Source organism: Geotrypetes seraphini, chromosome 11 (assembly GCF_902459505.1).
Source record: "Geotrypetes seraphini chromosome 11, aGeoSer1.1, whole genome shotgun sequence".
In the NCBI taxonomy this organism is placed as follows: domain Eukaryota; kingdom Metazoa; phylum Chordata; class Amphibia; order Gymnophiona; family Dermophiidae; genus Geotrypetes; species Geotrypetes seraphini.
Genome location: NC_047094.1, coordinates 27022415 through 27038182, shown reverse-complemented (window position 1 = coordinate 27038182; position 15768 = coordinate 27022415). Strand labels below are relative to the sequence as shown.

The 15768-nt window shown below is 45.4% G+C and overlaps 1 protein-coding gene across 4 annotated transcripts in view; it reads right to left on the bottom strand.

Annotated features, from left to right (window-relative positions):
- Nucleotides 1-15768, bottom strand: part of DNAH3 (dynein axonemal heavy chain 3) — a 294020-nt gene that overhangs the window by 99237 nt on the left and 179015 nt on the right. For all 4 annotated transcript variants that reach the window (XM_033963933.1, XM_033963934.1, XM_033963935.1 and 1 more), the window contains 3 exons: nt 9348-9584; nt 3679-3782; nt 2776-3070 (listed from right to left, as the gene is read on the bottom strand). In XM_033963933.1, coding sequence (XP_033819824.1) covers nt 2776-3070; nt 3679-3782; nt 9348-9584 — 636 coding nt within the window. The remainder of the gene's footprint in view (nt 1-2775; nt 3071-3678; nt 3783-9347; nt 9585-15768) is intronic.

Genomic DNA, 15768 nt, shown 5'->3' with positions numbered 1-15768 from the left:
GCCCCTACCCCAGCTCTTCCCTACCATCCCATAGTTGCCCTCTCCATGGCATCCAGTATCTATCTCCTTCCCTCCCTCCTTCTCAATCCCTACTCCATGGTGTCCAGCATTTCTCTCCTTTCCCTATTCCCTTCCCCCCATGGTCTCCACGTTCTTTCCTCATTCTTTTCTACTTTCTTCCCTCCCCTCTTCAGCATCACTCTCCTCCTTTCCTTCCCCCTCCCCCTCCTCCAAGGTCTACAGCATTTCTCTTCATTCCTTCCTCCCTTCCCTCTTCAACATTTCTCTCTTTTCCTGCCTCTCTCTTGCAAGGTGTTAAATTTTTTTTTACCTTGCTACCCAGGTCAACAACTCTGCAATTTGCATGAGACATTGTAAGGCCATCCAGCACAAAACTTGATTCATCAGCACATGCTCTTTGCCAACCAGTTCCTGCCCCCCACCCCCTCAACTTCCTGTTTCAGATGGGACAGAAGCCAGCTGGCCTTAAGCATATGCAGATCCTCAATGTGTGATGTAGGACGGCTGCGTAATGCTTCTTATGCAAGGTAGAAAATATAAACACTTCATGAGAGAAAAGAAGGAAAATAAAATTTTAGGGGTATCAAAGATCTCCCTGTTCTGTTGCCTATGAAAAAAGAAAAATGCTGCTTGTAAGCCACCTCACAAGTGACATTACTTTATTGGCTTCCAGAACAACTCTAGCAGGCAACAAATTGGCTATGGAACGCCTTCCCCCAACACACACACACACAGAATAGAAAGGCCTTTTTGTGGCTCCCCTCAAACAAGGCCTCTCCCAATAGTGCTCTCCAACAAAATTCCCTACCTAACCTGAAAGGCCCCACCAGGGGTGAACCCTCAGAAATCCTTCCACAAGCAATAGGAGGTCCCTCAAGCAGTGGCGTACCTAGGGTTTGTGACACCAGAGGCCTAGGGTATATGACACCATGGGCCATTCCCGGCCCATCATTTTTTGACAACCCCTCCTGCCCTACCCTTGTTACGCCACTGGACTGGAGCAAAGTCCTGGCTGGGGGGGGGGGAAGGAGGAGGAAGAAATGGGGGAACTGGAGCGAAGGGGCTGGGTTATAGGAATCTCTTAAGCGCTAAAGTAGATTTTTGGAGTCCATCACCAGGTCTTTATCTCTTCGTATGGGTGCTGGGTGCCCAAAACTTCTCTGGGTGTTTGAGTTTATGAAGCTTCAGTCTCTAGTGGGGGCAGCTTGACTTAATCTTTGTACAGCTGTGTAAAGTGTTCTTGCGGGGAAGGGAGGAGGAGGGGGAGGAACTGCGATTGGGGTAGATTTTGAGGTTCCGAGTTTATGACGGAGGTTGTTAGGTTGTTGGCAATCTGGGCATTAGCTGACTCGTGAGGTGTGGGGGCTGGATTGGGGGGGGGGGATTCTTGCTTGTTTTTGGACTTGCTTCCCCTCATCCTGCCCTGTAATTCCCGGTATATCCTCATGGAATGTCTCTCTGTACTGTGTGTGTAAGGAGATAGTGGTGAAACATCAGTTACTCTGATTTTTACCATGCACGCCAGGGAGACAAAACCAGGTCTTTTAGCACCTGGCTCCTGTCGAACACCTTCACCACTTTGGCCGGTAAAGGACCTATTTTAACCCATTATGAGCTAAGGGGGGAGAAGACGGTCAGTCTAAGATCAGTGCGACAACCACCGCCCTCTCGCAACAGAAGCAGCATTCCAACCCTTCCTCCACACGGGACCCAACTGGCTGAGAACGCGGGGCTGCAGCGCCCATGCAAGGTTGGCCAAGCCAGTCCCTTGACGTCAGCACTGGTGACCAATGGCTGAGAACGCTGTCCGGTGGCATTACGAAGGGGGCGAGATAGAGCCAGATCGGGAAAACATTCCTTAAAGGGTGTTTTCACCACTCCTATTGGCTTCTTAGCCTTTTTCTTGGCCGGGGGGTGGGCCGACTGTGTACCCCCCTAGGGTGTGCACCCAGGGGGCGTTCTGCCCCCCCCATCCTTGGTACGCCACTGCCCTCAAGGACCCCTCCACAGGCATACCTTAAATATTCCCTGGTGTTTAGTAGATGAGCAGGACTAACCCCCAGTTGTTCATGCTCATCCAAAAACCTTTTAGCTCTGGGGTTGGGTCTGGGGCAAAGAGTAGGAGTGTTCTGTTCTAATCGGTTAGTGCAGCAACATTGTCGCTTGTTCATAGATTAGCATATGAACTCTTACCACCTACATGATGAGTGGCGGTAATGGGAAAATTAGTGCATGGCCATTAATAGGGTAAATGGAAAAATGGCCTTAGTGCACAGGAATGATCTAAGGCTACTTTTCTCCACAATTTGGTATAAAAGCCCCATTGTAGTTAAGTCATTAGGTGCCACATTACAAAGCAATATTAAGAAAACTGTATAATTCAGTCACTAGTTTCACAGTAGAGTTTACAACAAAGAAAATGAAATACATATCTGAATCACTAAGGGCATAATTCGCTATCAGTGTACCTGTATAGGCACCTATTGTATGAAGAAAAGTATGTGCCTCTAAACTACAGAATGCACAAGCACACACTGTTCTTAATGTGGCCGTGCGTCATTCCTGAATCTGCTACAGGAGAAGTGTAGGAGTCTAGGCCACTGGAAATACTGCTCAGTGAAATCAAATGAAGCCACGATCGCATTCTTAAATACGAGTCGTACTTAAGTCGGGTGTCTGTAACTCGGGGCTGCCTGTATTCTGTTGAGTTGAAAATAATGAACATGAAAGTTGACTAAATCTATATTTCCTTACCAACAAAAACAATAGTTTTCTTTCCCATTGGAGGTCCAAATACTCCCTTTCTTCTCCGATCTAGTTTAGACATAATGATATCTTGGGTCTGATTAGCTGATGTTCTCGCTGAAAAGTTGATGAAGCTGGGCGTATATTCTTGCTTTGGCAGTTGGATGAGAAAACTGTTGGTAATTGCTGATTTTCCTGTGCCTGTTGGTCCTACAAAGAGTAGAGGGACCTCATGCGCCAAATAGGTTTTTAAAAAGAAAGACTGCCTGGCTGTTTCCATTGTTGGAATGATAAGATCAGAGACCTATCATGGAATGCAGTAAAAGCAGATTTGTTTAAATACAGAAATAGTTCCTTTATGTCACATCGTAAAAAAAACTTTTATCACATTTACAACAAGCAGAAAGAATCAAAACATAAGGCGGGTAATTTTCATAGACTTTTCCATCAGTGGCATAGTGAGGGTAGGAGGCTCCCCACCCCCACCCTACTCCTTCCGCACCCCCCCCCCCATCGCACTTTCACCCTCCCTTTCCCCATATCTCTTTAAATCTTCGCCAGCGCAAGCAGCTTTTCTGGCCTGCAGCTCGCGCCAGCGTTGAATTTCCCTCTGATGTCACTTCCTGGCCCTGCAAGCCAGAAGTGATTTCAGAGGGGAGCCGGCCAGTGCACGGAGCAGGTAGAGACTTATGTGCATCCCAGCTGAATATCAGCATTCTCCCATAAAAAAATATTGCCCAGATCCAAATCCTCCCTCCCACCCCCCACAATGGAAAACATCCCCCTTGGCCCAACCCCATCCCATTCACCTACGCCATATAGACAGAGAAAAGTAGTCCTGAACCCTCCCACCTCTGCCAGTCATTCTTTCCATTTTCTAAATGAAAATTCCAATAAAGCTTCAGTTTATACCTTAGCCCCGGGAGCGATTGTTTGCTGTCGATTAGTAATATAATCAGTCCAATTATTCCATTGTCCACTGGCTTGCTTGCGAAAATAAAAGTCATAGACACTTCCTATTAATACAAGAAGTATAAATTAGAAACATAAGACTGCCATTAGGTAAAACCAATTTAAACTTTCTAGACAATGGCAGGGTGATAGTTGACATATAAACCAAGATCTTTGGACTAAAAAAATAAGGGGTCTCGGTTTATATTCAACTTTATTATTAGGATTTTATATACTGCCTATCAAGGTTATCTAAGCGGTTTTACAATCAGGTACTCAAGCATTTTCCCTGTCTGTCCCGGTGGGCTCACAATCTATCCAACGTACCTGGGGCTATGGAGGATTAAGTGACTTGCCCAGGATCACAAGGAGCAGCGTGGGGTTTGAACCCACAACCCCAGGGTGCTGAGGCTGTAGCTTCAACCACCGCGCCACACGCTCTGCAGTTCTGTGCCCCCTCTCCTTCTCCCGGATTCGTTGTAGGCCTCCCCCGGGCCTCCCTTATGCTATGATGGTCCAGCAGTGAGCCGCATTAAAGGATTTTACAGCACAGTATTACTTAGTTTTATTTATTAACTGCCTTTTCATGAAGGTATTCACTCATAACAGTTTATAATACATTGAATAGTATAATCAGGTACTCTTAATTACTCCCTATCTGTCTGAGCAGGCTCACAATCTGTGGTACCTGAGGCAATGGGGTGTCAAGCGACTTGCCCAGATTCACAAGGAACAGGCTGGGTATGAACTATGACACGGTGAAAAAAATTCATCACTGTTCCCGTCCATGCAAATAACCTCAGGAAGCAATCCCAGGTCATTCTTTAGAGTCTATCTCAACCTTGGTCCTTCTACACCAGCATTCTTTAATGCAAGGCTTGAGGGTCAGTGGCTGTGCCTATCCATACTCTGATTCTTATGTGAGCCAAGTATAGGATAATGAAGACACTGTGACATCACTGATGAGGTTGGCTCTTAGGCATTGGTGGAATGAGGCATTATGACATCACAATCTCAGCTCTGGAATGTTGCTACTCTTTGGGTTTCTGTCAGGTACTTAGGACCGTGGTTGGCCACTGCTGGAAACAGGATACTGGGCTTGATGGACTTTCAGTCTGTCCCTGTATGGCAATGCTTATGGTCTTATGTTCTAACCATTCCGTTGTCATTCTTTAGTGTCTCTCAACATCAGTCCTTCTACATCAGCATACCTCTGCTCCTTGACTAAATCTGAGCCTCTGGAGTGACTCCTTTTATGATATGGCCTTCCAAATTCTTTGAGTGGCTCCCTTTTGGATATGGACAATCTGGAGAATTTGTAGCTGCAACTGCCACCCTTGAAACAGCATGCTGCAAAACAGGGCCACCGTCGGGCTGCTTTTGAAGTTGCGGTATAATTGAAGCAGCAGGACTAATACTGGTTTTTTTGGGGGGGGGGATCCATTGACTTTGGGACTTTGTGCTTTTTAGGAATTTTGCTTGTGATTCACTTTGCATTTTTATTTTTATGTGTTTTTTGTGGACTTTAGTTGAAGTGGACTCTAGTAGAAAGTGGATTTTTTTTTTTACCAGTGATTGTAGCAACTCAAAAGGGTCCAGAGAAGAGCAACAAAAATGGTTAAGGGACTGGGGGAGTTGCCGTACAATGAGAGGCTAGAGAAACTGGGCTTCTTCTCCCTTGAAAAGAGAAGACTGAGAGGGGACATGATCGAAACATTCAAGATATTGAAGGGAATTGACTTAGTAGAGAAAGAGAGATTGTTCACCCTCTCCTAGATGGAGAGAACGAGAGGGCACTCGTTAAAGATAGACGGGAAAAAATTCTGTACAAATGTAAGGAAGTTCTTCTTCACCCAGAGAGTGATAAAAATCTGGAACGCTCTTATAGGGGCTGTTATAGGGGAAAGCACCCTTCAGGGATTCAAGACAACGTTAGATAAGTTCCTACTGGAACAGAGCATATGCAGGTAAGGCTAGATTCCAATAGGGCACTGGTCTTTGACTTAAGGGCCGCCACGTGAGCGGACTGCTGGGCACGATGGGCCACTGGTCTGACCCAGCAGCGGCAAATCTTATGTTCTTATTTATGGACTATTGTAGTCCTAAGCAAGGAGCATTGCCTCTGAGGTCTTTTTCTCCACTATTATATTTTGTATCTATACATTTTTTTGAAATTCTTATGCTGGTGTTTTAAGGCAATTTTCTTACTATATATCTTGTATCTGAGTTTACCTAAATTTTGGTGCCATTTGCTGAAATCCAGCTCTAAGTACTTCCTTGTTAACTGTGCATTAATGGGGTTGATAATGCATGACCTGTAATAGATGATATTAGACACCATCCAATTGTTGTAATAATAAATTTGCAGCTACTCTTACCACAGAGTAAAGTCCCGTGTTTAGCCATGGTAACTGCAAATTTTATCATAGCTTATTAATGGGCCCCCAAGTCAAATAAGCAAAAATTGTTGTGGTAAAAATTGTTTCGATTCCCTCATTTGAAATGAGATTTTGACAAGGAAAGCAGAAATAAAATAGCACTAATTCACAAAAGTGTGTCTAGCCAAAGTTGAAGTTTTGGGGGAGCATATGACCAGGGGTCCTTTTACTAAAGCCGCAACAAAAGTGGCCTTAGCATGTCACTTATGTGTGTCTTTCCCGTGCACTAAGGCCGCTTGTGCTTTGGTTGGAAAATAGCTGACTTTTACATTTTCCCAATTATTGACCGTGCACTAATTCCAAATTATAAATTCAATAAATAAGCAATACTCTCTTCTGTAAGGATTCAACCACTTGTCAAGTATATGGAAAAAGTGGAGGAAAAAAGACCTCAATGTTCAGACTTACAAGATCATGAAGGGCATAGAGAGAGTAGAGAGGGACAGATTCTTCAAACTTTCAGAAAATAAAAAAACAAGAGGGCATTCGGAAAAGTTGAAAGGGGGCAAATTCAAAACAAATGCTAGGAAGTTCTTCTTTACACAACGTGTGGGGGACACCTGGAATGCAATTCCAGAGGACGTTATAGGGCAGAGTACGGTACTGGGGTTTAAGAAAAGATTGGACAAATTCCTGCTGGAAAAGGGGATAGAGGGGTATAGATAGAAATTTAATGCACAGGTCCTGGACCTGTTGGGCCGCCGCGTGAGCGGACTGCTGGGCGCGATAGACCTCAGGTCTGACCCAGCGGAGGCATTTCTTATGTTCTTATGTTCAGTGCTCAGTTCAAATCTGCCTGTATTTGGATTCATATCACTGTCTTGTTGAAAAGTATATAAAATTGTAGTGGAGTTTTTTGGCCTATGATTAAGGTGTGCTCATTTGCCTAAATCAGACTTGCTTGATTTGAACTGAGCACTGTGAATACTGAGGTCTTTTTTCTTCACTTTTTCCATATACAGTGGAACCTCGGTTTGCGAGTAACCCGGTTTGCGAGTGTTTTGCAAGACGAGCAAAACACTCAGCAAACTTTTGCCTCGCAAACCGAGCATTTTCTGGTGTACGAGCACCTCCCCCCCGTTCTAACCGGCATCGCACCCCCTCGAACCGGCATCGCAACCCCCTCCTCCAGGATCGCCCCCCCCCCCCCCGCAAGAACCGCAAAGCACCCCCGTGCTGAAAGCGGCATCCGCCCGCCCTTCCTCCCAAGCACTTGGTCCTTACCCCTTCTGCTCGTTGTAAGTGTGAATGCGAGCTCCTGCCTCTTGCCTGGGCTGGGCCTTGAGCATCTGCGCATGCTCAAGGCCTTCTGGCTCTCGTTCTCTCCGAGAGAACGAGAGCCAGAAGGCCTTGAGCATGCGCAGATGCTCAAGGCCCAGCCCAGGCAAGAGGCAGGAGCTCGCATTCACACTTACAACGAGCAGAAGGGGTAAGGACCAAGTGCTTGGGAGGAAGGGTGGGCGGATGCCGCTTTCAGCACGGGGGTGCTTTGCGGTTCTTGCGGGGGGCGTTCGCGGGGGGGGAGGGTTGTGATGCTGGTTCGGGGGGGGTGCGATGCCGGTTAGAATGGGGGGAAGGGGTGATGGAGCAGCGCCGGTAGCCTCGGGGGGGGGGGGGGGGTTGTTGGAACGAATTGTTCAAGTTTCCATTATCTTCTATGGGGAAAATTGCTTTGATATACGAGTGTTTTGGTTTAAGAGCATGCTTCTGGAACGAATTAAGCTCTTAAACCAAGGTACCACTGTACTTGGCAAGTAGTTGAATCCTTACAGAAGAGAGTATTGCTTATTTATTGAATTTATTTTAGTCAAATATATTTATTGAGCTCAACAAGAAACCAAACAAAGACACAATACAAAATTCATACAAGCTCAATTATTTGTAATACAAATCCCCATCCCCAAACTTCAAACTAACCCACCCCACCCCCCAAACCAACCCCTACCAAACCTCCCCCCCCCCCCCCATGGTCCTCCTTCCAAGTATAACAGTTGTACAAAATAAATACAAAATGAGACAGGCATACCAGCTGCAACATAATGAAACTGAAAAGCATGGATTCAACAGTTAAGCAAACGGCTGTGAGCTAAGGGAGTCATGGTAGTCCAAAATGGCTCCCAAGTGCGTTGGAAGATGTGTCCTGGGAGAGAGGAAAAATCCTTCACATCTCTCCGTTCCCACATCAAGAGAGTAATCATCCGACAACGCCAAAGGGAGTAATCCGGTGCATCGCTCTCAAGCCATTTCAGCAAGATACATTTCAATGCAACCAGAATAGTCCACTTAAGGAAAGCAGCAGCCCCCCGTATACCAGGGTAATAATGGGGAACATATAATTTTCATTCTCTTGTCCTTTTTGTATTTGTTCCATGCACTAATTCCACCATTGGCATACAGCCATTACAAAAAGTTACCGCATGAGCTCCAATTGACACCTATAAGGACCCATGTGCTAATCCCTCTTTCATCGTTCATGTACAGTATGTCCCAGGTAGCTGGTCCTCTACTTTGGAATTCATTGCCAGACTCTATTCATCTGCTCACTGATTTTTTAGGCATTTCAAGAGAGTTTAAAAGTCTATTTTTTTTAATTGCCTTTTCAGATCTGCCCACATTGTAATTTTGTAGTTGTCTGGTTTTAAAGATATGGGAATAAGTTCATGTATGTTGTTTGTTTATAATACTTTGTTATGTGTTGTTTTATTATGTATGTAATATTGTGTTTTAATTAAATAATCAATTAGCATGTGGCAATGTCTCACACACTAACTGATTAGCGCTGTCATGCCCACTCTCCATGGAAAATATTTTTAGCACATGGTGTATGCATGCAGACAGGAAAATTTATTGCGGGACGGCAGCACACATCCCATGGTAAGTCTGTTTAACATACAGTAAGCACACGCAAGTGTTTACTGTTGTTTAGGAAAAGGACCCACAATTAACTTAAAATCAAATCACTGATAAGGTTCTCCACCCGACCTAACCAGTTTTTGACACAGATGTTTGCTATTACAGTAACTTATTATCTGTACTATAAATATTAGTTTCTATCAGTGTCTGAACTCCCAGATACTCTATGTAAGTGGGAAATGTTGAATAGATAACTTATGGATCTACGAAGAGCTATGCATATCACTTAATTCTGCATTTTAATATAAATATTGAATATACATACAATGATAAATGTACCTCTTTCAGGAAATATATTATTTTTTGTGAGTTTTACGCTTTTGGGGCGAGGATATGCATCATCCATTCCCATTATCAGATTCCGGTAGTAAAGATCAAATTTTTTTCTGCTGTCTGTGTTGATGGTCCCTCCAATAGACCAGACCACAGCAAAAAGAAAAAGTCCTTGGAGCCATAAGGTGATTTGTTGACTGGACATGGATTCCTTATCCTCTTCACCTGAGCTCACAATTTCATCTAAATGAACAAACATTTAAGTAAGCCAACAAACACTACAATCCAGATAAAGGTCAGCAATTAAATCAGCTTTCTAAATAGCATGAGATAGCTTCCCAAACGTATAAAAAAGCTGCAGCAAGGAAAAATGTTAAACTTCTGAACAAATGTAGACCAGATACACTGCTAACCAGAGGCGTACCTAGGGTATGTGACACCCGGGGCCCATTGTTTTTTGACATCCCCTGCCATCATTTTTGACACCCCCCCCAAAGTAAAAAAATATTTTTAGTAATGTTCCCCCCAGGTGCCAGCCAAGAGGATGTGTTCCCGGCCTAGGAGTCATGGTCCGGGAACTTCCCTTCTCACGCCCCGGTGCCAAGGCTCTGGATAGTCCCCGTGGCCCAGCATGTTCCTAGCCTTCTCTCCCTTTACCTTCCGTGAATCTGAAAAAACTGCCGGCCTCGGCAGTGATTCAGCTACGTCGCCCGTGGCTCCCCTTCCTGCTTTCCGTGTCTGCCTTGGCAATCCACCCGAGCGGAAACAGGAAGTTGCGTCATTGGCAATACTCTCTTCTGTAAGGATTCAACCACTTGTCAAGTATATGTTCCCAGCCTTCTCTCCCTTTACCTTCCGTCTGCCTGAAAAAACTGCCTTGGCAATCCACCCGGGCGGAAACAGGAAGTTGCGTCATTGGCAGACACGGAAAGCAGGAAGGGGAGCCGCGGGCGACGTAGCTGAATCACTGCTGAGGCCGGCAGTTTTTTCAGCTTCACGGAAGGTAAAGGGAGAGAAGGCTGGGAACATGCTGGGCCAAGGGGACTATCCAGAGCCTTGGCACCGGCCGTGAGAAAGGAAGTGCCCGGACCATGACTCCAGGCCTGGAACACCCCCATCATGGCTGGCACCCGTGGTGGACCCCCCCCCCCCCTTTGGTACGCCACTGCTGCTAACATACATATGTCTTACAAGGTATTCATGCAAAATGAAGATGCTAAGCTGTAATGGGGGTTCTCTTTGGATTGGCCAGCCCAGTCGGTGTGCCTGAATTTTGTTAGTGAATCGCAAACTTCCTACTTTGCATGTGTTTCCCCTCATTTGCTTGCATGGATTGGAATTGGATCAGAGAATAATGAGATTAGAGAATCAGGGAACGCGGCAAGGAAGATTGGGAAGGAGCGGGGGGAAGGAGAAGAGGGAAGGGCACCTCACTACGCCACTGCAACAGAGCACTGATGCACCTTAAAGGATACTGCTGTGAACTTCAAATAAATGGTGCCAGAAGGACAACTCACCATAACCCTCTTCTAATGTTTGATGAGCCCTCCAAAATTTCCCCAAACCTACTATATCCATCTGTCTACCACCTCAATAGCCCTTATGGCTGCAGGTGACACCTATGTGGAAGCATAGTAGGATTTTGGTGGCCTCACACTTTCTACCATAAACGTGGTGGTAAGAGTGGCTTAAGGGCCTGGATCCTCCTCTCAATGACTCATTAGCCCGCAATACAATAAATCAATTTCTAGACCGCATAACCAAATAGTTCTATGCAGGTCACAAAAGAGCAATAAGGATACAGAAATAATCTGAATGAAGAGATCTAATTGCCTATGAATTTGTTAAAGAGATGAGTCTTCAATTGCCTCTAAACTGAAAGGAAGTGTGAGACAAGGAGCGCAAATGCCTGAAATCACTATCATGCATAGCAGCTTGAAAAGAGCATTGTCGCTCGTGAAAGTTTTTATATTTACAGCCATTAAGTGGAGGAAAGACAAACAATGCATGAGTTTTTCTCAAGTGTTTCTGAGGTGAAAAAACAAATGAAGCTACTTAAGACACTTATGTGCTGCTCTACGAGGTTTTCAAGCAAAACAAAAAAGAACCGACAAAACCTGCAGTGAAGGTGCACAACGAGAAAACAAAACAAAACTGCAGGAAAATGTACAGGAACTTATTAAAAACAAAAAATTAAAAAGTTAAGAAAAAATCATCTAATATAATAAAACGCTAAGCGCGCATGCGCATTCTTAGCCCGTGCTTCCCTGATCCCTGATCTGTTGCGCTGTGCCGGCAAGAGTGCGCATTCGCGCTTACGACGTCACCAGGACTCCAGCTGGGACCGCAGCCAGCCGCCGATTGCCTCCACGAGCGAAGTACGAGAAAGCGAGGGTCCGTCCGTCAGAGCTGCTAAGAAGATCACGCACCGCAACCCCAATCCCCTCCCCCGTTCCACTCTCGCACACGCTCGGTGCCGCCACAGCTCTGGCTCTTTCCCGCCCTCCAGACTTGCCGTGGGGGCCGCAACAATGAACACCTCCGGCTGGCCCCGGGGCCTTCCTTCAGTCCCGTCAGGGCCCGCCTTTGCCGACGCAACTTCTTATTCCTTGCGGGCTGGGCGCCACCGACTCGCACCCGGCACGGGTGGACGGACACAATGTAAGCGATGCGGGAGCGGGAGGGAAGAGGAAGCTGGCGAGATAACGGGCCCGTGGAGGAGGGGCTAGAGAGGAGATACAGCAGCTACGGAAGGGAAGGGAGACTTTGCCATTTGGAAGGAGGATAACGGGCCTGAAGGGAAGGGGCTAGATAAATACAGGACCCATGAAAGGGAAGAGAGATAATGGCCAACAGTGGACCAGAGTGACCAGACTGACCAGGCCGGATCATAACTGGCAACCATATTCTATCAAATTTTGCTTGGCTACTGCACAGGAAAGTGAGGGGGATAGAAATGCTGCTGCATAGGGGGCAGGGAGAGACACAGATAGAAAGACAGACAGCGGGAGGGAGAGATTCAGAAAGAAAGAAAGACAGACAGACATATTCTAGAACCCATTAATGTAACAGGCTTAAAGACTAGTAAGTAAAACATGGACCGTGTTGGGTCCGGTCCACTTGAATATTAGGACCAGTTCTTTGGATGTATTTTATGTAACTTATGTATTTGCCTTAAGTTTTTAATTTTTTTTTTTTTAATTCTTTATTCATTTTTGAAAATTGAATACATAGTGCAAAACAAATGAACAATCAAGCAATATAACATATTGCACTCTATTCCAACAATTGATATAAAACTGTTTACCCCCCTCCACCCTAACCCTCCCCCACCACCCCTCCTGGATGTGGATAACAATCTTTCATGAATCAAAGGGAAATAATGTTAATAATTCACATTTATATCTTACAATACTTTGTTAATGGGCCCCAAATTTCCTTGAATTTGCTATGGTGTCCCCTCTGTAAAGAATTAATATTTTCAAACTTATAAATCTGGCATAAGGATTCCCAACAGAAACTATAATTTTAGTTATCCTAACTATTCCAATTTTTCATTATAAGCAGCATGGCTACTCCTGTCATGATGAGGAGCAATTTATTCTGGTTTGCATTGATTGGTCGAAGGAACTTTTTCATTTTTTGTTTTTAATAAATTCCTGTACATTTTCCTGCAGTTCTGTTTTGTTTTCTTGATCTACTAGGTTTTCCCATACCAGGTGCTGCTGTTCTAGAGACAAGTATGACTGTTTCATTCAGATTTGGGGGGGGGGGGTTAGAGGGGGGTCAGTGACCACTGGAGGAGTCATAACTTAATCACCATTAGTGTGCCTATATTTCTCTGCCTTTTGATGGAGAACTTGTTACTCCATGAGACACAACTCTAAAATACTACGACTACTTATCATTTCTATAGCGTTACCAAGCATACGCAGTGCTGTACACCAAACATTGAAGAGACAATTCCTGCTCGAAAGAGCTTACAGTCTAGTTATAACAGACAAACTGGACAAAAGATGTGCATCTATACACAATGATCAGGTGGAGAATTACAGAGGGAATGATAAGTCAGATGGATGCTTAGCAGATGGGTTGGAGTTAGACACTGAAAGCAGCTTCATAGAAGTGGGCTTTGAGCATGAATTTAAATACTGCAGGAGATGGAGCTTGACATACTGAGTCAGGCACTTTGGTCCAGGCATACGGTGCAGCAAAGTAGAAGAGACATACCCCCTCTTCTATTAAACTGAGCTAGCAGTTTGTAGCACAGAGAGCCGCGCTAAATGGCCCACGATGCTCCTGACGCTCATAGGAACTCTATGAGTGTCGGGAGCAGCGTGAGCCATTCAGCACAGCTCACCGCGCTAAAAACTGCTAGCGCAGTTTAATAGAAGAGGGCGATAGTTTGTAGTTTACCATAGAGCAGAAGGGTACAGGTAACAGAGACTTGCCAGTTGAGCTATGTTCCAAGGGAGTGGCCTAAGGGATCTGGCCAATCGGAGTCTTAGGCCACTCCCAGTGCATCCCAGAATACACTGGGAGAGAGTCCTAAGATTCCAGTTAGCCCAGGCACCTAAGGCCCCTCCTATGGACCAGGAAGGGGAAAACTCACCATTCTGTGGAGATAGGCCTACCGGCCGGAGGAAGTAAGTATCCCTCCAGCCAGCCTATGAAAAATAAGTACTGGTGGGATCCGGGGGGGGTGGGGGGGCTTGAGGGGGAGGGGTTCGGAGGGGGTATGCCTTCAGGGGGTTTCCGGCAGGAGGGAGTGGGCATCCCTCCTGCTGGGGGATGTCTCAAGGGGGTGGTGGCAGGAGGAATTGGGCACTCCTCCTGCCAGGGGATGTCTCAGTGGGTGGCAGCAGGAGGAATTGGGAACTCCTCCTGCTACAGACATTCAGGGGTGGGGGGGCTTAATGGGTTCCAGTCATCCCTCTTACTGGTCGACTTCGCGGGGGAGACAAGTTCCCTGCGTGGATGCTAAACTGATCGCCGTAGGGAGATCCCCTTGCTGCGACAATAATAATAATAACAGCTTATATACCGCAATACCGTGAAGTTCTATGCGATTTACAAAGATTAAGCAAAGGTACAAATTGATTGACTTTAAGAGGGGAGGAAGAAAGAGGGTTAATAGGACAGGAAATCCATTTTTGAGGAGAGAGTGATCAATAGAACAAGTTATAGAGGGGAGAGAGAAGAGAGGATCAGTTGTCTAGATACTTTAGGAACAGGTGTGTTTTCAGACATTTCCTAAATTCCTCATAAGTAGTGGGTGAAAGCAATTGTTCTAGGTCTTTACCCCATGATGCTGCTTGGTGCGAGAGAAGATGTTCATGGTGTTTTTTCAGTTTACAACCTCTCACTGGGGGGGAAACGAAGTTGGAATGTGAGCTTCTCTTGTGTCTGTTGGCTGAGAAGACGAAAAGGTCAGTTATATATTTAGGGGCAAGTCCATGTAGTGCTTTGAAGCAGAAGCAGGCAAATTTAAACTTTACGCGCGCCTCCATTGGCAGCCAATGCAGTTGCCGGTAGTAGGGTGTCACGTGGTCAAACTTCCTCAGTCCAAAGATCAGTTTGACCGCTACATTTTGCATCAATTGTAAACGCTGCATGTTCTTTTGGGAAATTGCTAAATAGGCGATGTTACAGTAGTCAAGCAGACTCAGTACGAGGGATTGGACTAGGGTTCTGAATGCTGCGGTATCGAAATAAGCTTTAATGGAACTGAGTTTCCAGAGAGTGAAAAATCCCTTTCTGATAAAGGAGTCCACCTGGTCTCTCATGGTTAGGCACTGATCCAAAGTTACACCTAGTATCTTTATGGTAGGTTGGATAGGGTAATTAAGATTATTGATACATAGTGGTGATTTGGTGTCAAGCGGATGTGGCGAAGCAACGAAGAAAGTTGTCTTTTCTGAATTAAGTTTGAGTCTAAAGGTTGTCATCCAGTGCTCCATCACGTTTATGGCTTCTGAAGCTTTAGGAATAGTTTCAGAGATAGAATTAACGAATGGGATGATGATCGTAAAATCATCTACATAACTAAATAGTTTTATCCCTAACTGGGTTAGCTGCATGCCTAGTGAGGACATGTAGACGTTGAAGAGCAATGGAGATAGCGGAGACCCTTGTGGCACACCGGATGGATTGCTCCAGGTATCTGAAAGTTCATAATTAAAACGTACTTGATAAGTGCGGGACGTAAGGAAGCCACGGAACCAATTCAGCACCTCGTCCCTGATACCAATGGTGTCTAGGCATTGCAGCAGTTTCCCGTGGTCTACTAGATCAAAGGCAGAACTCATATCGAATTGCATAACCAGGGCATTAAGGCCCTTACTAAACAGTAGGTGCAGATTGTCTAAAATAGCCGCAATTACTGTCTCAGTACTGAATAACGGTCTAAAACCGGATTGAGTTTCAT